The sequence below is a fragment of the Podarcis muralis genome, chromosome 6 (assembly GCF_964188315.1).
Source record: "Podarcis muralis chromosome 6, rPodMur119.hap1.1, whole genome shotgun sequence".
NCBI classification, from domain to species: domain Eukaryota; kingdom Metazoa; phylum Chordata; class Lepidosauria; order Squamata; family Lacertidae; genus Podarcis; species Podarcis muralis.
In genome coordinates this window covers 11,209,520-11,233,528 of record NC_135660.1, presented here as the reverse complement: position 1 = coordinate 11,233,528, position 24,009 = coordinate 11,209,520, and the positions used below count along the sequence as shown (strand labels likewise).

The following is a 24,009-nucleotide window of genomic DNA, read 5'->3' as shown; positions in this document are numbered from 1 at the left end:
TCCCCACCAGGGATCAATTGTAACAGACCACTCATGCCCTCTTGGAAAGCTGAACACCAGAAGACAAACTGGGGCAAAGAACAAGACGGCACGAAGGCCCTTTCTCCCAAATTCTGAGGCTATGAAAGCCATGGTTGTTCAAAACAGTTGAAATTAAAAAGGGGTTAAAACCAACAGCAGCAGCAGCCGAGGACAGATGGATGGATGGATGGATGGGCAAACCAAATAACCAAATAACCTTCCCATCCCAGCCAGCCATGAACACTCTAAAGTTACAATCCTCTCCACATTTATCTGAGAGTTTAAGCCCCATCAAACCCATTGGGACTTGCTTCTGAACCAACGTGAATAGGATCTGGCTGTCTATAAAGGTAAAGGGACCCCTGACCATTAGGTCCAGTTGTGACCGACTCTGGGGTTGCGCGCTCATCTCGCTCTATAGGCCGAGGGAGCCAGCGTTTGTCCGCAGACAGCTTCCGGGTCATGTGGCCAACATGACTAAGCCGCTTCTGGTGAACCAGAGCAGCACACGGAAATACATGGAAATACACTGTCTATACCCTTGGCCAAATTAGCAATCAGTACATTACATAACACTTCCCCACTGAAATCAAGAGGATTGCAGAAGTGGCAGCTCTCTCGTTGCGCCATCAACTCTCCTGCTCTGAAGTCGAGTGCCTACCTCACAGTGGTCATACAGGAATGATGGAAACAGGGGACTGGGAAGGGGAAACCCTGCCGCCTGCCCGGATCCATAAAACTAGAGGGCGAAAACTCTAAATAAATAAATAAAAGAGGGTGGGCAAAAATGCATTTTTCTTTCCACGAAGGTCAAAAAGCTATACAAAAGAAGAGCATGGGCAGGGCTTTGTGCCACACTAGGGTTTTTTTTAAATTTACATTATTTTAAAAATCAAAGCGGTGGGATTCAGAGCCTGTGCCACTTCACAGCAGGGGGAGGTTTGTTTGTTTGTTTGTTTGTTTACACTTGAAAAGGTCTCTGCATGCACTAAATCAGCACATCAGAGTGTTGCGCTGAGCCTTTCTCCTTGTTGTGTAAGTCTACTGCCTGCAAGGAGTCTGGGGTTAGAGGCAGAGAGCATTCGAGAATGCAATTCCCCCACCTGCAGACTGAAGTGGTAAAGTCCACGGCTCTAACATTATGGTGCTGGAGGAGACTCTTGAGAATCCCATGGACTGCAAAAAGATCAAACCTATCCATTCTTAAGGAAATCAGCCCTGAGTGCTCACTAGAAGGACAGATTGTGAAGCTGAGGCTCCAATACTTTGGCCACCTCATGAGAAGAGAAGACTCCCTGGAAAAGACCCTGATGTTGGGAAAGATGGAGGGCACAAGGAGAAGGGACGACAGAGGACGAGATGGTTGGATAGTGTTCGCGAAGCTACCAGCATGAGTTTGACCAAACTGCGGGAGGCAGTGGAAGACAGAAGTGCCTGGCGTGCTCTGGTCCATGCGGTCATGAAGAGTCGGACACAACTAAACAACAACAACAACACCAAAGCAATGCATGGGAACTCAAGAAACAAAAGCATGGCAACTCATATTAATGCATGAAGCTGCCTTATGTAGAGTCATACCATTGGTCATGTATTGTCTACATCTGGGTTTCCCAAACTTGGGTCTCCAACTGTTTTAGGATGACAACTCCCATCATCCCCAGCTAGCAGGACCAGTGGTCAGAAATGATGGGAATCATAGTCCCAAAACAACTGGAAACCAAAGTTTCCATTGGCTCTCAAGGGATTTAGGCACTCTTTTCTCAGTCCTACCTGGGAGATGTCAGGGGTCAAACCTGAGACCTTTTGCATGCAAAGCAGATGTTCTGCCACTGGACCTGCCCACCCAACCCCACTTGTTCCATTTCTCAGTTAAATGAATCTGCTAAGCAACAAAATTTAGGAGTGGTTTCATCCATCCATGAAGGTCACGGGATGGGTCTGGATACTCCTGTGCTTCAGCGGCTGAATAGGCATGCAATCACAGCTGGTAGTGTGTCAGAAAAGCGAATGCCAGCTCCCCTAAACAATGAGACTTCTGAAGGAAGAGGATGGTTGCAAGCATGCCTGAGACAAGAGGCGCTGCCCAGCTATCTATCGCTATTCTAGAAGCCAAGGTCAGATGCTTCCAGTTGAGCAACTGGCTATGGCTGGCAACGCATAAACCTCACAAACGCCATGCTTCCAATCGCTGACAGCCATCAGCCTCACACACTGTGAAATTATGGTCTTGTTCAGGGCTACCCTCCACCTCTAGAGCTTATTGAAATAGTACCCTCTGTAAAAATTGAGTGAATATGCCAAACCAGCAAATGTAACTATGAAAATCAGGGATCAAGAAGAGGCCATCTATAAGGGGGTCTGGAAACCTTTCGTAGAATATTTGAAGAGTTGTTGCAAACACGTAAAAAGGCAAGTAGGATTTGAATGAAAAACAGCAGTAAATACTATGTTCTAGGGAATATACGGAAAGGATAGAACACAGAATAATCAAAATATGCAGCAACATGAGAAATTATGGGGAAACCATGGAGGGGTGGAGGGGAAGTCAAGTGGTAAATGCATATTAATGGGAAAATATGTATTTTGTATTAAATTTGTAAATGTTTGAAATTTATAAATTAAAAAGAGATAGTACCCTCCGATCCGGAGGAAATCATTTTGATTTTTCCTATTATTATTATCATTATTATTACAAATGAAATGTGTGAAATAAAACTCATCCACAGCTATGAAAATGAAGGAAAGTAAAAGACACCAGGTGTTCTCAAAGTATGCTGAACCTTTATAACGGCTTTCAGTGTTAAATGTATTGAAATGACTAGGGCCCTCTTGTCACATGTAAGCTACGGAGGCCAGCCCAATCCACTGCCAGGGAGTTTGGAACTGTGTGCTCCAAAACACCCCCCCACTTCTGCAAGTGGAATGGCTCAAATTCGTATTACTTCCACGTCAAAAATCGCCTGAATTTTTAACAATTTCTGACTGCTTGTGGCTTTTGTTATACTCTCCTTTCAAAAGGCACAATTTGCATGAATGCATATTGTCTGTGTTTCTCTCCCCACCCCCAATACATTTGTTAGGATTTTTATCCACCTGTGCTGCTCCAGTATGTAGCACTATGTTGTTTATATCATGTGAGTGTCTGAGAGCGTGAGACAGGAAATCTCAATACTGTTGGAAGTTTTAGTTTCACTTCTGTGTGCGATGCTGTTCTGTACTGCGGCTGAGAGAGCACAGACATGCTGATGGATTCTTTGTATATAGACTATAAAATAAAGTAGTTTAGAGCTACTGATTGACTCTTTCTTGGATTGGATATCCCGCTTTATCACTACCCGAATGAATCTCAAAGCGGCTAACATTCTCCTTTCCCTTCCTCCCCCACAACAAACTGTGAGGTGAGACTGAGAGACTTCAAAGAAGTGTGACTAGCCCAAGGTCACCCTGCAGCTGCATGTGGAGGAGCGGGGAAGCGAACCCGGTTCACCAGATTACGAGTCCACTGCTCGTAACCACTACACCACACTGGCTCTTCTGCTATGAGATGCCAGAAGACGAGCGTGCTCCTCTCAGGAGGGAGGGGTCGCTTATCACCGGTCTCTCTGGACTGAGGAAGATTTACAGCCAGAGAGTGACCATCAGAGAAACGTCCAGGTGTCTTGGGAAGGTGGTGGCCTTCCCAGGCGTTTCCCCCAACAATATTGTCTTGATAACTCTGCACTGTATTTGATGTTCACGGTTTGTAAACCCAATAAACTGAAACTGGGATATTCACATACTTCATTTTGCATATTTGAATTGGATGCTGTAAAATAATAATAATAATAATAATAATAATAATAATAATAATAATAATAACAACAACGCACCTGGAACGCCAACCCCCTTTTTAAAAATGGCTGGTTCCAACTTTGTAGGAGGGGAGGGCAATGGGTATGAAAGGAAAGGGTGGCAGAATGCCATGGGGACAATAGGTTTTTACTAGCTTTGGAGGGGGAGAGACAAACCTCTGGCCCCATATCTACTTTCTAAGCGAGTTACCCTGCAGAGTTTTAGCTTTCCCTCTCTATGCCCACCGGCAGAATCTTTGTAAACAGACAAAGATATCTTCTACCAACTGTGTCTCTACAGGCTCATCCAGCCCAGTATTGGCAATTCTAAGCGGCGACATCTCGCCCAGGCCTTGGGGCAGAGGTCTTCCGTAGCCCTGGTACCCAAGAGCCTTTGATGCAACTGAAGGTGCACAGGTTCAAAGCCAGGACCTCCTGTTTGCAAGAGGTGCACTCTGCCATTGCGCTCTGGCCTGCCGATGGAGCTAGGACTCCTGGCGCAGCACTGTGGCTGCTTTTCTCTCATCCAAACTGCCCCTTCTGAAGCTGCAGTGGAATGCAGGGCGAAAACAAAGAAGAAGAAGACAAAGAAGAAGAGAGAAAAGGGCGAAACTTGCGCCCTGCCTGTTTGTGGCTCCGGTGCTTCCCAGGCCAAGTCTCATGCAAAGGGGAGATTAGGGGTAGGGGGAAGTAGGCAAGGTTGAGCCTTAGCAAATGAGCAAACACAACACGGAGAACTTGGCACCCTGCAGCGCATACTTGTGTGCCAAGTGGCAGCGAAATTTGCAAAAACCCTTTTGCTTCACCTATTTCGCTGCTGGCCTTGTAGGTGCTTTAAAACACAGAGAGAGAGAAAAAAGAGAAAGCGCTGGAGAGCGGAACTCCTAAGGCACGGAGCAGAAAAAGCAGGGCGAACGGCAAGCGGCAGGCGAGAGAAGTTGCTCCCTCCATCAGGGTTGGCGGGAGGGGAGGGAGGGAGGAAGGATGGAGCCAGCGGGAATCGCCGTCTCATTGTACGTAGCCCAGGTTCTCCATCTCGTTCTTGTAGCGCTGCTCCGAGACTTTGCTCTTGTGCTGCTTGCTCTCCAGATGCTGCCGGAACTCGGCCTCCTCGCTGGCGCCGGCGTTGCACATGGAGCAGTAGAACTGGCCGCTGGGGGTGACGCACATGGCGAGGTCACGCGGGATCCGCTGGCGGGAGCGAGGGTTGAAATAAGGGCCTGCAGGAAGAGGGGAGGGAGCGGAAGGGAAAGGTCATTCATGTCCTGCCAGAGAGAGGTCTTAGGGCCCAGTTCACACTAGCCAAAAACCTTAGAAGAAGAAGAGGAGTTTGGATTTGATATCCCGCTTTATCACTACCCGAAGGAATCTCAAAGCGGCTAACATTCTCCTTTCCCTTCCTCCCCCACAACAAACACTCTGTGAGGTGAGTGAGACTGAGAGACTTCAGAGAAGTGTGACTGGCCCAAGGTCACCCAGCAGCTGCATGTGGAGGAGCGGGGAAGCGAACCCAGTTCACCAGATTACGAGTCTACCGCTCTTAACCACTACACCACACTGGCTCTTAGAAAAAGTCCAGGCACTGGATCAGGTCAAAGGCCTATCTGCATGGTGCAGCACCCTGTCCTCACCATATGTTGTTGAAGCTGATTTATTAACCTTGTATACCGCCCTTCCTCAGTTGATCTCAAGGCAATTCACAACAGAAAAGTACAATACAAGAAACACAAAATCATAGAATCATAGACTTGGAAGGGACCCCAAGGGTCATGGAGAGCAATTCTTACATTGAGCTTGGTCTATTCATTTTGCCGTTTGTCTTATGCGTAGTGGGTTTTATGCATGTTTCACATCTGTCTGTGGACAACTAGTAGGCATGGACATAGATCAGGCATGTCCCGTGAGCAAGAAGACACTGTTTCAGCCTCCTTGCCCTGCAAGAAGCCTCTATGCAGGTAGGAAAAATCTTTTGTGATACATTATGGCCTTTTGCAGTCTATGCGGCAGCTAGACAGGTAACTGGGAGTGGCCGACAAGACCATATAACACCGGTCCTGAAAGACCTACATTGGATCCCAGTACGTTTCCAAGCACAATTCAAAGTGATGGTGCTCACCTTTAAAGCCCTAAATGGCCTCAGCCCAGTATACCTGAAGGAGCGTCTCCACCCCCATCTTTCAGCCCGGACATTGAGGTCCCGCTCCGAGGGCCTTCTGGCGCTCTCCCTCACTGCGAGAAATGAGGTTACAGGGAACCAGGCCTTCTCAGTAGTGGCACTCGCTCTGCGGAACACCCTTCCATCAGATGTCAAGGAAATAAACAACTATCTGACTTTTAGAAGATATCTAAAGGCAGCCCTATTTATGGAGGTTTTTAATGCTTGATGTTTTAACGTGTTTTTAATATTCTGTTGGGGGCTGCCCAGGGTGGCTGTGGAAACCCAGTCAGATGGGCAGGGTATAAATATTATTATTATTATTATTATTATTATTATTATTATTATTATTATTGTTATTATTATTATTATTATCTAATAGAATCACAGAACTGTTGAGACAGAAGGAATCTCAACTAAAGCATCCATGACAGATGGCCATCCAACCTGTTCTGACTTTAATTCTGCATTGGGTTGTATCCCATGTTAGTCCTACTTAAAGCAGACCCACTGAAAATAAAGGATATGAATAACTTAGGTCCATTCATTTCAGGGGTTCTATTCTTAGGGACATCACAGGGACGGTTCTAAAAGGTAGCCTGGAAATCTCAAATAAATACATGCAATTAAACCAAGATCACTCCAATGAGCCTAAAGCTTTCAAAACGTATTTCAGTTACGTCTTGATCAAGCTAAAGCACCTCTTGACCCACTCAAAACAAGTAAACAGTCTGTCTGTCTCCTGGACTGTTTATTAAAAATTCCGCTCCGGAACTGCTGGCGGTGAAAAGGATTCCCACAGCAGATGGCCTTGGAGGGTGGCTAACCAGCTCTGTCTTTCTGGACGACGGCAGAACGAAGAGGATCCAGGAGTCAAATGACCTGGCCTCGCGCCAAGGAAACTGAGCAGAAAATTGCCCCCGCTCAGAGCAGCATCCGAGAAGGGCAGATGGCAAATTAAGTTCTGGAGTGAGAAACCAAGGCTCACTAATAGGCAGACATACCCAAGCAAACTTTGGGTGCTGTGAGGGCAAAGACAGACAGGCAGACAGGGGTCATGGGGAGAGAAAATCAGACAAATAAGTCTTTAATGCTCATTTTCTGCAGCACCGACTGCCCAGGCTCTTTGGAAACCTCAGGACAAAGCCTTTGCAAAGCCAAAAGGCACAAGATATATATATATATATATATTAAGAAATTACGAAAAGAAATACAAGACTCCATCCTCTGCTACCTTCCCTGCAGAAGAACATTTGTTCTCTTTAGTGTTTCTCATGTGTTCCTGCCCTAATTTCTCCCTGGCTCCCCACCACCAAACCAACTCTCCCCCTCTACCTCTTTCAATCTACCTCACAATGTCTGGGCAGCATTCATCAACCTTGGGATCAGGGATAGTATTGGACTACACCTCTGCAGGGTGCAAGTCGCTTGTGAAGGAGCAAAAATCAGCACCATGTGGGATAGGATCCTCCTGTGTGTGTATGCATACGTGTGTGTGCCTGAAAACCTGCACACACCATCTTTTTCCGGCGGGACCTGGACAAGGCAGCAGCGGCGGCAGCCATGGCAATTCGCTACCCGATGGCCGTGGGCCTGAACAAAGGCCACAAGGTGACCAAGAACGTGGTGAAGCCACGCCAGTGCCGACACTGTGGGCGGCTGACCAAACACACCAAGTTTGTCCACGACATGATCAGGGAAGTGTGTGGCTTTGCCCCCTACGAGAGGCGCGCGATGGAGCTTCTCAAGGTCTCCAAAGACAAGCGAGCTCTGAAGTTCGTCAAGAAAAGGGTGGGCACCCACATCCGCGCCAAGAGGAAGAGGGAGGAGCTGAGCAATGTCTTGGCGGCCATGAGGAAAGAAGCCGCCAAGAAGGACTAGCAGCTCCCTGTTCCCCCACCCCAAAAAGAAAGTACCCAATAAACCTATTTCAAAAAAGAAAGAAAGAAAGAAAGAAAGAAAGAAAGAAAGAAAGAAGGAAAGAAGGAAGGAAGGAAGGAAGGAAGGAAGGAAGGAAGGAAGGAAGGAAGGAGGAAGGAAGGAAGGAAGGAAGGAAGGAAGAAAGAAAGAAAGAAAGAAAGAAAGAAAGAAAGAAAGAAAGAAAGAAAGAAAGAAACCTGCACACACCATCATTTGCAAGGATCTGAAAACCCTTCAAATAATAACTTAGCCCCATGTCATGTTGGCTGTTGGTTTACCACTTGCTTTTATTTTCAGAGGGCTAGCTGAGTGAGATCATGAACCAAGATCATGGCCACTGGTCCCATCACCTCCTGGCAAATAGAAGGGGAAGAAATGGAGGCAGTGAGAGATTTTACTTTCTTGGGCTCCATGATCACTGCAGATGGTGACAGCAGTCACGAAATTAAAAGGCGCCTGCTTCTTGGGAGAAAAGCAATGACAAACCTAGACAGCATCTTAAAAAGCAGAGACATCACCTTGCCAACAAAGGTCTGTATAGTAAAAGCTACAGTTTTCCCAGCAGTGATGTGTGGAAGTGAGAGCTGGACCATAAAGAAGGCTGATCGCCGAAGAATTGATGCTTTTGAATTATGGTGCTGGAGGAGACTCTTGAGAGTCCCATGGACTGCAAGAAGCTCAAACCTATCCATTCTGAAGGAAATCAGCCCTGAGTGCTCACTGGAAGGACAGATCCTGAAGCTGAGGCTCCAATACTTTGGCCACCTCATGAGAAGAGAAGACTCCCTGGAAAAGACCCTGATGTTGGGAAAGATTGAGGGCACAAGGAGAAGGGGACGACAGAGGACGAGATGGTTGGATAGTGTTCTCGAAGCTACCAGCATGAGTTTGACCAAACTGCGGGAGGCAGTGGAAGACAGGAGTGCCTGGCATGCTCTGGTCCATGGGGTCATGAAGAGTCGGACACGACTAAATGACTAAACAACAAAGCTGAGCAAGTCATCTCTTCGCTGCAGCCAAAACAATATACAACTGAGCCAGGGTGGACTAGGACCTGGGAAACCAGGGTTCAAATCCCCAATTGGCCACAAATTCCTCTGGGTGACCTTCAAATCAGTCACTCCCTCAGCTTAACCTACCTCGCAGGGTTATTGTTAGGATTAAATGGGGGGGGGGACCAGAAACACCACCTCGAGCTCCGTGGAGGGAAAGATGGACTAGAAATTAAGAAAGTAAACAAATAAACTTGTTTGTGGCATAAACGTTAACCGTTTATGCATCTAGGGAACCAGGCAGAGGGCCTTCTTGGCAGTGGCAACCTCCTTGGAACACTCTTCCAACCGATGTCAAGGAGATAAAGAACTACACGACTTCTAGAAGACATCTGGAGGCAGCTCTGTATCGGGAATTTTAAAATGTTTGGTGTTTGATCATGTTTCTGTACATGCTGGAAACTACCCAGAGTGGCTGGAGCGACCCAGTCAGATGGGCAGGGTACAATTATTTATTATTATTATTATTATTAGACTGTAACCCACCAAAGTTTATGTTGTAATGAATGTCAGCCTTTAAAGTGTCATCACAACAACAACAACTTAGCCTGACTCCTCCCTGAATTGTTTTGGGGTGCAGCACAGGATAAATTGCTGTGATCTGAGGGCCACAGGGCAGGTGGGGGGGTCCCTGCCCAGCCCTATTGTATTAGTAAACCTCCCTCTTGCTATGTCCCAGGCTACAGCTTCAGCTATGGATGTAGAACTGGTAATTGGCTGCAATGATTCTGGAATCACAAGGCCTCTCATCCCTAACCTGGCTCTGCTATCATGCAAAAGGAGGTCTCTAGCTTCAACTAGAAATAACACACACTGAATAGGATGCAAATTGTCAGTGTTTGAAAAAGAAAAGGTTCTGACCTCCTTTGACTCCTTTGCCTGGTCCTCAGACCCTAGTTGACACAAGAGAGTCCTTGAGAAAGAGTATTTTTGCAGAGTATTGCTGCTTTTATTCTTAAAAGTCTTCTTATCCCACCACGACCGACAGCTTTATACATATTAACGCAACCAGCTTTCAACCATCTGACCAACCCAACCCACGCCACAAAGAGACCATCAATGACCACCCTATATACAAGCATACGTAGGTGGAAGGTTTCATGAGTCATGCTGACTCAGTTCCTTTTTGTATTAAAGAAACAGCAGTTATTTTTTAGCCACGACAGCAAATATGAGAAGTACCTGTGTTACTCTGGACGGCATAGACGTTTCGTCTGCTCTGCATCATCTTGTATTCGTTCCCTACTTTCCGCATCTTCCTTTTGCCCACCACTTCTGATGACTCCCTGGTGTTGTGAAGACAAGAAGAAGAAGAAGAAGAAGAAGAAAGGAGCAGGGGTGTGGGAAGATGAGGAGATATATTTTACAGGTGTCACGAGACAAGGTTAGCAAAAGCCTTTCCAATCACAACCCCTCACTCTCAAAGAAGTTCAGTAATACCTACGAGAATGCGTTGTTTTGAGCTTCGGCCAGGCGCAACCTCTTGGCGTGGTTCTTCCCTTGGTAGTGAGCCTGGGCCACAGCCGGCGAACTGAACGAAGCGTCACACAATTTGCAGTAGTCGTTTTCCGTGGCCAGGATCACCCGCCCTCCTGGTTTTGAGGAAGCGCCCTGGTCAGAAAGGGGGGGAAAGGCATTAAGGCACGCCAACGTGGCTCGTTCTTCAAAACGGATGTTCTTGTACTTATTCATTTGGTTGGTGGGACTGGCTGCATGAAGAGGAGTGGTGGGAGGCACCAGCCGAGGAACCCCGAGAGGAGGAAGGCTCAGAGTCAGGGGATTGGTGGTGGGACACTTAGGAGAGGAGAAGATTGGAGGAGGGAGGAGGTGCCGGACACTGGAGGGGCAACAGGCTTAAGTGGGCAGAAGGAGTCAGTGACAGGGAGCAGTTCAGACTCCGAGGCTGAAGCAGAGGAGGAGGGTTAACAGACTGCTGAAGAATCCAGGGAGTCTCCCTCTCCTGCTGCAACAAGCTCCCCTCCCGCCAGTCTCCCAAAACACGCAGAATAATGAGGAGAGCTGAACAGAGGCCAGAGGTGCGCAAACATAGTTTGAGACTGCTTAGGAAACATCTGGGAGAGGAAGAGCCATAAGTACCTTCATTCCTGACAATTGCTCCATAAAGACCTACTGGGAAGTGTTGCTGAGCTATATGCTGTTTTGTCGGATAAAGAGTTAACTTCACTGATAACAGAGCCCTGTGTCTTTCATACTGACCTGTGTCTGACTCCAGGTCTGGCAGGCACACAGTATGGGGCCTTTTCAGTGGTGGCTCCACAACTGTGGAAATCGATTCCGTGCAATGTCGGCCAAGCCCCATTCCAAAGTCTATTTAAACAGGCCTTAACAACCTGCCCCATAGCACAAGCCCCATCCCTCAGTACTTTTCAGTGAACCTCAACGACCTTTTTGCTTTGGCATAATGGCCAATTAAGACCCGGACTACAGAAACGGTACTGTTGTCAATTTTTAAATATTACAGTTATGCTAGGTTGCAGTCATTGTACAGTCTATACTGGCTTCTAGCAGTATCTAGAAGGAACTGTAAAATTAAGTGGCTATAATTTTTTTTTTTACTGCTTATGTGTTGGTTGGTCGTTGGTTAACAACTCTGGTTGGCAATTTCTTTTGCCCTACACTTTTCTGCATTCACCCATAAGCATAAATGGTGCCCATAAGCATGAATGGCTCCCATTTACTTCTGTGTGATGGGGAAAAACAGTTGCAATCGGAGTGATCAACGGCTTTACAGCAGGATCTAATAAAAAATTTTACATAAGAAATTGTCTCCCCCCAGTGGCTGACCTCATCAGCTACTGTAATCTTCACTCCCACCAAAACTGGTTTCCTTTAGCTCCTTTGGATCACTGGCTACGGTTAGCTAGGACTGGGGGAACGCAGACTGTGGCAATGTCACAATGCTTGGTGAGTGATTCTACATGTTCTGGAGGCGAGGGGGGAAACTTGATAGTGGGATGTCAATTTTTTGCAGCATCCCATATTGCACGTAGCTGCCATGTTTGCACGCAACACCAAACCATAGTTTAGCACTACATAGGTGAGTCTGGATGAGTTTCAGGCACCCATGTCTCCGGCTAGAAAATTTACCAGAATTTCACCATGAAAGAATACTGGCTTTTCATTCCATTAGAGCCATGGATCATGGTTTAAAACAAGGGGACAACGAGTGCAAAACCTCTCCCCCTCGCACCATGGTCCTCATGAACTCCTCCATTTAAATTACATTGCCCTGGGAGGGCACCTTCCACGGATGCCAGTGGAATCTTCTCTACAGCCTCGGTCCAGTATACCTGAAGAAGCGTCTCCACCCCCCATCGTTCTGCATGGACACTGAGGTCCAGCGCCGAGGGCCTTCTGACAGTTCCCTCACTGCGAGAAGCCAAGTTACAGGGAACCAGGCAGAAGGCCTTCTCGGTAGTGGCACCCACCCTGTGGAACGCCCTCCCACCAGATGTCAAAGGGAAAAAAAACTACCAGACTTTTAGAAGACATCTGAAGGCAGCCCTGTTTAGGGAAGCTTTTAATGTTTAATAAAAAGGTAAAGGGACCCCTGACCATTAGGTCCAGTCGTGACCGACTCTGGGTTTGCAGTGCTCATCTCACTTTATTGGCCGAGGGAGCCGGCATACAGCTTCCGGGTCATGTGGCCAGCATGACTAAGCCGCAACCAGAGCAGCGCACAGAAACGCCGTTTACCTTCCCGCCGGAGCGGTACCTATTTATCTACTTGCACTTTGACATGCTTTCTAACTGCTAGGTTGGCAGAAGCAGGGACCAAGCAACGGGAGATCACCCCGTCGTGGGGATTCGAACCGCCGACCGTCTGATTGGCAAGTCCTAGGCTCTGTGGTTTTGTGCAGGAGACATGTGGGGGGAAGGAGAAAGGAAAGCCCCCTTTTGGTAGCAGGAGTCCTTGGTGCTGGCTTCTGCTAGCTGAATGGCACACATTTAATATATTATCTAGCGGTCAATATTTATGCATGGGAGTCCGTGGGACACAGCAAGGAGAGAGTTTCCCCCATAATCACCCTGTTCCCAGGGTTTTCTTTGGAAGAGTAACTTTCTATCCCAGAACCCTGGGATATGAAATGAAATGTGCAGACACCGTTCACATTTTTGCATGTGAAATTAGCCTCTACCCTCCCTTTTCAGAGTTTGATTTTGCTCCCAGCACTGGCAGATTTTGCTCTCCGCCCCCCCCCCCGCCCCCCGGAGTACACCCATGTAATTCCACCCTGCTTTTTTGTAGGAAAACCAAAGCAGCTTTCAGCAGAGCAGAGCAATAAGTACCTTTTTAAAAATACATCATAAGGACACAAGAAGAGCCCCATCTGGTTCAACATTCTGTTTTCACAGTGGGCAATGTGATACCCCCAGGGAAACCCGCATGCAGGACCTGAGGGCAACAGCATTCTTCCTTCCTGTGGCTTCCAGCAAGCGGTATTCAGAGGCATGGCTGCTTTTGGCTGTGTGGAATGAAACACATGCATGCACAAAAGCACATGGGAAGTATACGTCCTTGTCTCATAGACACTGGCCAGGGAGTGCATTCCCATCAAGCTCAGTGGAACATACTTCAATGCCTCCCTTTCCATGGAGGAGCAGATTGCAGCTATAACAAAGGCGGCATTTTCTCATCTCCGCCAAGCTAAGCAGTTGGCTCCTTACCTCTCTTGCCCTGACCTAGCCACTGTGATCCACACGACGGTCACCTCCAGACTGGATTATTGTAACTCGCTCTACATGGGGCTGCCCTTGAGACTGACCCAGAAACTCCAGCGGGTGCAGAATGCCGCGGCGAGACTCCTTATGGGGTCTTCGCTGCGAGATCATATCCATCCGGTACTATACCAGCTGCACTGGCTCCCGGTGGAGTACAGGATCAGGTTGAAGATGCTGGTTTTAACCTTTAAAGCCCTATACGGCCTAGGACCCTAGGACCTACAGGACCGCCTCTCCTGGTATGTCCCAGGACCTTACAGTCTGCAAATAACAACATCCTGAAGATTCCAGGCCCCAGGGAGATTAAACTGGCCTCAACCAGAGCAGGGCCTTTTCGGTCGTGGCCCCGGCTTCGTGGAACGCTCTCTCACAAGAGACCAGGGTCCTGTGAGATTTGACATCCTTCCGCAGGGCCTGCAAAAGGGAGCTGTTCCACCAGGCCTTTGGCCAGGGTTCAGTCTAACTCATTCTCTCTTTGTATAATAACAAGCACGAAGGATGTTTCCCAGCCCGCTCACAGGTCCTTATAATATCAGTGTAAACAGTTGGTCCTGGCGAGTATTAACCGCTTTCAATTTTAACCTGACGATTGTCATTTGTCCAGTTTTAATTTTAATTTATTTGAATTAATTTGGGGATCCATTTTAATCGATTGATTGTTGTTCTTATGCATATTATATTATTTATATGATGTTAGCCACTCTGAGCCCGGCTCTGGCTGGGGAGGGCGGGGTACAAATAAAAATGTATTATTACAGTAATTACTATTATTCTGCGTCGACATGCTGTGGAACGCACACTGCAAAGCAAAACCTCCATACAACTAACTCACCTGGAGCGGAAGGGAAACCACCGGTTGGGTGGCTGGCTCAAGGGAACTACTCATCCTGGCAGGAGCTGGACAGCTGTTGGCAGCATAGTAATTCCGAAGTTTCTTACTATGGTTTTTACCCTGGAAAGAGAGCCTGCGTTAACAGCTTTCATGGGCAGCCATATAGCTGTGCGACAAGAAAATGCGGCTGCAGGTGGGGTTTACTGTGAAGGTCGATGCAATCCTCAACTGTCAATATTAATCAAAAGAGGGAGGAAAGGTTCTTTATCTTCATCCGCACAATGTGGCTGTCATCAATTGTAGGACTCTTTCACTCTATAGGCAATCCTGTTTTGTTTGTTTATTATAGTCCACCTTTCCCCCAAGGAGCTCTAGTGTTGTGAACCGCCTTGTAGGGCTGGGAAATATATCGCTATATGGTCCAAAACCGGTTTCAAGTGCATATCGTGATATCAGTTCCATAGTTTGCGACTTGGCAATATATCGCGAATCATGATGTGGGTGGGTGGGTGTGCTATACAAAAATCACAACACAGGGGAAACCGTGAAGCCAGCCAATGACTCTACATAGCTCCATCCTTATTTCAGACATTGTGATCTATGAATACAGTGGTACCTCGGGTTAAGTACTTAATTCATTCCAGAGGTCTGTACTTAACCTGAAACTGTTCTTAACCTGAAGCACCACTTTAGCTAATAGGGCCTCCTGCTGCTGCCGCGTCACCAGAGCACAATTTCTGTTCTCATCCTGAAGCAAAGTTCTTAAACTGAAGCACTATTTCTGGGTTAGCGGAGTCTGTAACCTGAAGCGTATGTAACCCAAGGTACCACTGTATATTGTGATGTTTAGCTGGTGATATATCACAAAGCTGAAAACCAGGTATTGCCCAGCGCTACTGCCCTGAGATCTATGGATGAAGGGTAAAATACATATTTAATAACTAATAAATAATAACATGGTTCTCTTCCTCCCTGTTTTATCCTCACACTGCAGGTAGGTTAGTCTGAGAGACAGTGACTGGCCTAAGGTCACCAAGCACATTTCAACCAACCCTCTAACTACTAAAGGTAAAGGGACCCCTGACCGTTAGGTCCAGTCGCGGACGACTCTGGGTTGCGGCGCTCATCTCGCTTTATTGGCCGAGGGAGCCGGCGTACAGCTTCCGGGTCATGTGGCCAGCATGAATAAGCTGCTTCTGGCAAACCAGAGCAGTGCACAGAAATGCCGTTTACCTTCCCGCCGGAGCGGTACCTATTTATCTACTTGCACTTTGACATGCTTTCAAACTGCTAGGTGGGCAGGAACAGGGACCGAGCAATGGGAGCTCACCCCGTCGCAGGGATTCGAACCACCAACCTTCTAATCGGCAAGCCCTAGGCTCAGTGGTTTAACCCACAGCGCCACCCACAGCGCCGATTAGAAGGTTGGTGGTGTGTGTGTGTGTGTGTGTGTGTGTGTGAGAGAGAGAGAGAGAGAGAGAGAGAGAGAGAGAGAGAGAGAGACTGGTTGAACAAACAGCCTCCCACTGGTCATGTAAAACTGCAGTAGTTTTCAGTCACACAAAAATCTCATCTCATTTTGCACATTTTTTAACACTCAAGATATACCCAACATGTTTCTGTCAAGATGCCTTGCATTGCGCAATAATGCATCTGTACACACAACCTCTTTTAGGATGTTTCCTTTTATGCTGTGCAACTGACTGCGGAGGTCAGCAATACAATGGTACCTCGGGTTAAGATCTTAATTCGTTCTGGAGGTCTGTTTTTAACCTGAAACTGTTCTTAACCTGAGGTACCACTTTAGCTAATGGGGCCTCCCACTGCCGCTGCGCCGCTACCGCGCCATTTCTGTTCTCATCCTGAAGTAAAGTTCTTAACCTGAGGTACTATTTCTGGGTTAGCAGAGTCTGTAACCTGAAGTGTCCGTAACCTGAAGCGTCTGTAACCCGAAGTACCACTGTATTACAGTAAACCATCCCCTCCTCCAAGTGTAGAGCAATTCTGCCAGACAGAAAAGATGCATTGCTAAAGAGGCCTAGGGAAGATAGTGGCTCATTCTCTTGTGAGAGGCAGATTACAACACTACTACTACTTCTAATCATTATTTATTATTATTTTATTATTATTATTATTATTATTATTATTATTATTATTATGTGTAGCATGTCTGTGTGTTCCAAGCACTTCACACAGTAATCCTTACAACATCTTTGTAAGGCAGGCCAGGAATGTTATCCTCGTACTGCAAATCAGGAAGACTCGGGCTTCCCTAAGGCCACTTAGTGAGTTCATGTCAGGTTTGATCTGATTTTGAAGACATTACACTGGGGTCAGGAACTGAATTTTGCCAGTTATCTCCTTGACCATCATGGGCCAAGTTAGACAGGAGGGCGGAGCAACCCACCTGGCCATCACCTGACATCACAGTGTCACCAGGTGAACTTTTCCACCCTTCCAAAGTGCTTTGTCTCCACCTCCATCATTCAGCCTGGGCACTGAGGTCCAGCTCTGAGGGCCTTCTGGCAGTTCCCTCACTACGAGAAGCCAAGTTACAGGGAACCAGACAGAGGGCCTTCTCCGTAGTGGCACCTGCCCTGTGGAACACCCTCCCAGCAGATGTCAAACAGATAAACTACTATAGGCCTTTTAGAAGACATCTGAAGGCAGCCCTGTATAGGGAAATTTTTGATGTTTGATGTTTTATTATGCCTTCATATTTGTTGGAAGCTGCCCAGAGTGGCTGGGGCAACCCAGTCAGATGGGTGGGGTACAAATAATAAAATTATTATTATTATTATTATTATTATTATTATTATTATTATTATTATTATTATTGCTGTGCAGTGCTGGTGTTCACAGCTTCCTCCTCACCTGGTAATGAGCCTGGGCTTGCTGCGCAGAATTCAGCGTGACGTTACAAAGCCTGCAGCACAAAGGCTTACAAAGTTCCTCCAACACAGGGTCCTGCTCCACCCCTGTAGCAAGTTCCTCATCTTGTGCGAGTGGCAAGGACGGCCCCAGTCCGAGAGGTTTCTGTGGGGATAGTCGCAAGTTGGCTGCAGGCCTGGCGCCCACTGACATAGGAAGCGATGGGAGCTTCTCAGGAGGAGCAGGAGGAAATCCAGCTTGCTGCAAGAGGATCATTTGTCGAGAGAACGTCTGGCATCCCTTCCTTTGATGACAGGAGACCAACGGCGGCTCTGGACTAGAAACACAGAGAAGTTGCACTAAGACAGGATCATCCAACATTAGGGTGCAATTAAAGGGGGTGAAATTTAATTTCCTGCCAATTTCTTTAGTGAGGGGTCATAAAGATATGGTTTTGGGCATGAAGAATTCAAATCTGCTATTATCTTTATGATTGGACAACATTTAGCTTGGTAAGACTACGTTTGATGAAGAATCACATAAAGTGCTTTCAGAAAACCAAAAAATTATAACTTCAGCTTCTAAAAATGTCAGGTAATGCATAATAATAATAATAATAATAATAATAACTAACTTGGCAATCAATACCTGAAGGAGCGTCTCCACCCCCATTGTTCAACCTGGACACTGAGGTCCAGCTCCGAGGGCCTTCTGGCGGTTCCCTCGCTGTGAGAAGTGAAGTTACAGGGAACCAGGCAGAGGGCTTTTTCAGTAGTGGCACCCACCCTGTGGAACGCCCTCCCATCAGATGTCAAGGAGATAAACAACTATCTGACTTTTAGAAGACATCTGAAGGCAGCCCTGTTTAGGGAAGCTTTTAATGTTAGATGTTTTATCCGATTTATCATGTTGTTAATATTCTGTTGGGAGCTGCCCAGAGTAGCTGGGGAAACCCAGTCAGATGGGCAGGGTATAAATAATAACAAATTATTATCAATATCATTAAATCATAGAATCATAGAGTTGGAAGGGACCTCGAGGGTCATCTAGTCCAACCCCCTACAATGAAGGAATCTGAGCTAAAGCCTCCATAACAGATGGCCACCCAACCTCTGTTTAAAAACCTCCAAGGAAGGAGAGTCCACCAGCTCTTGAGGGAGTCTATTGCACTGCTGAACAGCTCTTACTGTCAGAAAGTTTTCCCCCAAATGTTTAGTCGGAATCTCCTTTCTTGCAACATGAAGCCATTGGTTCAACTCCTATCCTCCAGAGCAGGAGAAAATAAGCATGATCCCTCCTCCATGTGACAGCCCTTAAGATATCTGAAGCAGGTGGTGCTGTGGTCTAAACCACAGAGCCTAGGGCTTGCGGATCAGAAGGTCGGTGGTTCGAATCCCCACGATGGGGTGAGCTCCTGTTGCTCGGTCCCTGCTCCTGCCAACCTAGCAGTTCAAAAGCATGTCAAAGTGCAAGTTAATAAATAGGTACTGCTCCGGCAGGAAGGTAAATGGCATTTCTGTGTGCTGCTCTGGTTCACCAGAAGCAGCTTAGTCATGCTGGCCACATGACCCGGAAGCTGTCTGCAGACAAAACGTCGGCTCCCTCGGCCAGTAAAGCGAGATGAGCACTGCAACCCCAGAGCCGTCCACAACTGGATTTAACACTCAGGGGTCCCTTTACCTTTACCTATCCTACCCACCTATCCTCTCAGTCTCATCTTTTCCAGGTTAAACACACCCAGCTCCTTCAAGTGCTCCTCTTGCTTCCCAATTTTCTGTCTTGTTGGTATTGTCTGTATTTGGGCCTTCAATATTTCTCCTTTTAGAAACTCCCATCCTTCTTGGACTCATTGAGTATTTCTGACTAAGGGATCACATCCAGTAGCTCCTTCCGCTTTTCTTAAAATCCAGAGTGCATGTCTGACTGCACTCAGTTTTCCCTTGCCTCTGTATCCTGAAACCCAGGAGAACATAATCACTTCCTCCCAAGTTTCTGTGCACATCAATCAGTTCCTCCCAGATGCCAGATGCCAAAGGGAAGAAGAAGAAGAAGAGGAGGAGGAGGAGGAGGAGTTTGGATTTGATATCCCGCCTTTCACTCCCTTTAAGGAGTCTCAAAGCGGCTAACAATCTCCCTTCCCTTCCTCCCCCACAACAAACACTCTGTGAGGTGAGTGGGGCTGAGAGACTTCAAAGAAGTGTGACTGGCCCAGGGTTACCCAGCAGCTGCATGTGGAGGAGCGGGGAATCAAACCCAGTTCACCAGATTACGAGACTACCGCTCTTAACCACTACACCACACTGGCACATTGGAAGGCAGCAAGCAGGACCTGAGAGCCACAGGAACTCTCCCCATTCGTGATTCCCAACAATGGGCATTCAGAGCATACTGTCTCCAACAGTGGAGGGGAAACATAGTTATCGTTCCTTCTTCTTGTTGTTGTTATTTATATACTTCTCCTACCTGGGCAGTTATCTTTCCACAAGGGCCAACAATGATGCCAAAATCCAGCATCGCCTGAGCTCTGCGAGTGTGGCTTTCTCCCGATTGAAGTGCAGAGTGTTTGAGGACTGGGACATTTGCAGGGAAACCAAAATGCTTGTTTACAAAGCTATTGTACTGCCAACCTTGCTGTATGCTTGTGAAACATGGACCACTTAAAAACGCCATCTCCAACTCCTCAAAGGATTCCATCAACAGTGTCTCCAAAAAAATTTACACATCACTTGGGAAGAGAGGTGAACTAATATCTGTGTACTGGAAGAAGCAAAGATCACCAGTGTCGAAGCAATGATTCTTCAACATCATCTTCGTTGGACTGGTCATGTTGTGCGGATGCCTGATGATCGTCTTCCAAAGCAACTACTCTATTCTGAACTTAAAAATGGAAAGCGCAATGCTGGTGGTCAACAAAAGAGGTTTAAAGACTGTCTCAAGGCAAATCTAAAAAAATGTAGTATAAACACTGACAACTGGGAAACACTGGCCTGCGAGTGCTCCAGTTGGAGAACAGCCTTTACCAAAGGCGTCATGGGCTTTGAAGACACTCGAACTCAGGATGAAAGGGAGGAGTGTGCTAGGAGGAAGGCACACTTGGCAAATCCACACTGCGATCAACTCCCACCGGAAACCAATGTCCCCACTGTAGAAGGACATGTGGATCCAGAATTGGCCTCCACAGTCACTTACGGACTCATTGTTAAAACGGTGTTTATGGAAGACAATCTTACTCGGCTACGAGTGATCGCCAAAGAAGAAGATACTGCCCATCCAGGTGGCTTCCAGCACTTATAAAAGCATAATAAGATGTCAAACATTAAAAAAAAAAAATTCTCTACAGGGCTACGCTACCTTCAGATGTCTTCTAAAAGTTGCATAGTTTTTTATTTCATAGACCAGGGGTCTGCAACCTGCTGCTCCGGAGCCGCATGTGGCTCTTTTACACCTTTGCCACGGCTCCGGGGCGGATACTAGCGAGGGGAGGAGGGCATTGTGCACCCTGACACTCCCTACTGTGGCGGGCGCTGTACTGGCTGTGACGTCGCATGGGGGCGGTGCGTGCGTTAGTCACGCACCGTCCCGACGTCACCTTCCCGGTTTTGCGGCTCCCAGTTGGTTTTTTTCTTCAGAAACGGGTCCAAGTGGCTCTTTTTGTCTTAAAGGTTGCAGACCCCTGTCATAGACATCTGAAGGGAGGGTGTTCCACAGAACGGGAGCCACTACGGAGAATGCCCTCTACGTGGTTCCCTGTAACTTCACTTCTCGCAGTGAGGGAACCACCAGAAGGCCCTCAGAGCTGGACCTCTGTGCCCAGGCTGAACTATGGGGGTGGAGATATACAGGGCCGAGGCCATATGGGGCTTTAAAGGTCAGCACCAACCTTTGAATTGTTCTGAGAGCCAATGATGCCCTGATCGTCAATGAATTCATCTAATCTTCCTTCACACGATGGGTGAAACTCATACCTTCCAACATTTCTCCAATGAAAATAGGGATGTCCTATTCAACAATAATAATAATAATAATAATAATAATAATAATAATAATAATAATAATAATAATATTTATACCCCGGCCATCAGACTGGGTTGCCACAGCTACTTTGGGTGGCTTCCAACATGTATATAAACGTAATAAAACATTAAACATTTAAAAACTTCCCGATACAGGGCTGCCTTCAGCTGTCTTCTAAAGGCTGTATAGTTACTTATCTTCTTGGCTTGGGGGTTGAACAACTCCATACCCTCCAACATTTCTCTGATGAAAATAGGGGCGTCCTCAGGGAAAGCGGGACATTCCGAGACCAAATGAGAAACCAGGATGGCTTCTGTTTATCCGGGACTGTCCCTGGAAAATAGAAACACTGGGAGGGTCTGCAAGCTTTGTGAACCTATGTGCCATGCACAGCACAAGCTCTGCATGCAAAAGGTCCCAGGTTCAATCCCAAATGTCTCCAGGTCTGAAACCCTGGAGAGCTGCTGCCAGTCAGTGTTGTCAACCTTGAGCTAGATGGGCCAATGATCTGACTCAATATTAGGCAGCTTTCTATGTAAAAGCTATTTGGCCAGTGAAATGCAACCTTTAGCTTTTAACTAGAGATACAAACTATCCTGCAAAGACGCATCGCTATCTACCTGCTTTTTAATATTTTCCTCGCCTCTATGCTAAAGCAACCAGAAACAAACTTGAAAGCCTAACGATTACCTCGTTCAACTGCCGGAGCAAGGAGGGCACCTCAAATTATCCAGGAGCTCTGACCGGTGACATCATCACTCCTGCTCCGGAAAAAAATTAAGTCTCAGGGCTTTGATCCCCTGCATCCCCCCACTACTACACTGCTGATTAAAACCTGCGGTATTAAAAAATGCAAACTAAAACAAAAATATAGATGGGAATCCTGTCTTGTAGACCTTCCCCCAACATGCTTCTGGTGGCTAATAAATCGAGGAAATGCATGAGGGAACATGGGCAAATGCTGGAAGCTGTGGAGAATATCCAGAGATGCAAACGTGACTCATTGCTGTGCTTAAAGCCAGCATTCAAGGGTTGGTTTGGCCCACAGATTCGTTGAACAGGTCCTTTATCCTCAGTTGCCCCTTGTGTAAAATATAAAGTATGCAACACCGGGAGGTCATATAACTAAAATGTTATGTGCATTTATTACCCTTATTAAAGCGTGGGATCTGCACTTGAGGTGATAAGTCATTCGCTTAGGGGTTGTTTTTTAAAAGGCAAATTTCTGGAGGATAAGACTTTGCCTGTTGCTGGCTATGACAGAGATAGTGCATGCTTCTGACTGCCATCGTCATACTCAACTTGCAAGTACTGTATCTGGCTATCTGAAGGCATATTAGTGGTGCAATAGATCACACACCCAACACCAGGCACACACAGTATCCGATGCGATGCATTGCAAAGAAAACAAACCCACCCCCCTTTGCAAAATGCCCCTAAAGGAGTGTGCAGCGAAGCTGAATGAAGCCACGCACAGCCCTGTCCACACGCAAGTCAACCCCACTTTGTCCAATGGGGCACGTAGGGTCGCAGCTGCTCTCAGACGCCGGTTCCCCGGCTATTCTATTCCAGGCACATCGAGACGAGGACATGACGATGGACCTACCGGCTTCGCGAAGGCTGGTGGTGGAAGGAAAAGAGAGCGATTCACAGGAGGCTCCTGCAAGGATTTTCCCGGAGATGGAGCCGGCCAGGCGCGCACCGCATCCCCGAGCATGGGATCGTGGAGAGCTTTCGTAGCGCCTCTTTTATAACTTAAAAAAAGCCAGGTCTAAAGGGGCTACGAAGAGAACCGGTGGATGGGCAAGAAAGCCGGTGGAGGGGGGGGGGAGAGAGCAGCATAACCGGACACAGATGGAAACAGCTGCAGGAAGTGACTGCAGAGCAAAGCGGGGAGGGGAGGAGACTTGGGAAAACTGCCCTGTCACGTCTCTCTCTGGGATCATGAGTCTCTCCATGCGCAGGAGAGCAGCTGAGAGGATGCGCTCTGCTCCTCGGTCGCGTCTGTGCAGCCGGTTGCTCTCCCGTTTGGACCTTGCGAACCACCAGCCACTAAGCAAAGCCCGGGCGGAGCGTGCAAACTTCCCGGCGGCGTCTTAATAGCTCGGCTGTGGACCTGCTGCCGGCGCTTCTCCCGCTCACCGGGGAGCAAAAGCTCCGGGGGGTTCCGCGGCGGCGGAGCGGTAGATCCCCAAGGGTCGGCCGCGTCGCATCTGCGCGGTCCTAGAGGTATCTCCTGAGAAGCGAGCCCCGCTGACTTCCGAGGCATAGGATGATGACCCAACCCTGTGCATATTTACGCGGGGGCAAACCCGTTTGGAATTTGCTCCCCCGAAATTATGGGCGCACAGGACTGTGCAGCTGCGCCGGGTAATGCTGTGCGTTTTTACGCAGGAGTTCAGTGGGTTTGCTCGCTCCTCGGTAAGAGTAGTGGCGTTGAGTTGCTGCTAAGGCTGTAACCCTGCACTGCTTCCCTTTGTGTAAGCCCCATTGAATTCAGTGGGGTAACTGAATAGGCGTGCAGGATTGTGTTCATAATAACTCTGTATAGGCCTGACTTGAGCTACTTTG

General features: G+C 47.5%; 1 protein-coding gene and 1 pseudogene across 3 annotated transcripts; one reads left to right on the top strand and one right to left on the bottom strand.

Moving 5' to 3' along the window:
- Positions 1-1,018: 1,018 nt before the first annotated feature.
- ZMAT3 (zinc finger matrin-type 3) lies at positions 1,019-23,972 on the bottom strand. 3 transcript variants are annotated; one of them, XM_077929755.1, is made up of 7 exons: positions 23,045-23,969; positions 21,305-21,423; positions 17,428-17,756; positions 14,554-14,673; positions 10,423-10,589; positions 10,161-10,264; positions 1,019-5,071 (listed from the first exon to the last, which is right to left on the bottom strand). In XM_077929755.1, the coding sequence occupies exons 3-7, from the start codon at positions 17,698-17,700 to the stop codon at positions 4,860-4,862; spliced, it is 876 nt and encodes a 291-aa protein (XP_077785881.1). In that variant the 5' UTR covers positions 17,701-17,756; positions 21,305-21,423; positions 23,045-23,969; the 3' UTR covers positions 1,019-4,859. The 3 variants fall into 3 exon arrangements, with proteins under 3 accessions (XP_077785881.1, XP_028587445.2, XP_077785882.1); XM_028731612.2 differs by lacking the exon at positions 21,305-21,423 and having other exon boundaries at positions 23,045-23,967; XM_077929756.1 differs by lacking the exons at positions 14,554-14,673; positions 21,305-21,423 and having other exon boundaries at positions 23,045-23,972.
- On the top strand, positions 7,532-7,901 carry LOC114598007 (large ribosomal subunit protein eL36 pseudogene; annotated as a pseudogene).
- Positions 23,973-24,009: the final 37 nt, after the last annotated feature.

Excerpts from the sequence above, each read along its gene's own strand:
- ZMAT3 (XM_077929755.1), bottom strand. The coding sequence starts at position 17,700 with ATGATCCTCTTGCAGCAAGCTGGATTTCCTCCTGCTCCTCCTGAGAAG. Across the intron at positions 10,265-10,422 it reads GCTCAAAACAACGCATTCTC|GGAGTCATCAGAAGTGGTGG; the intron begins GTAGGTATTACT and ends TCACAACACCAG. Across the intron at positions 5,072-10,160 it reads TGCCGTCCAGAGTAACACAG|GCCCTTATTTCAACCCTCGC; the intron begins GTACTTCTCATA and ends CTCTTCCTGCAG.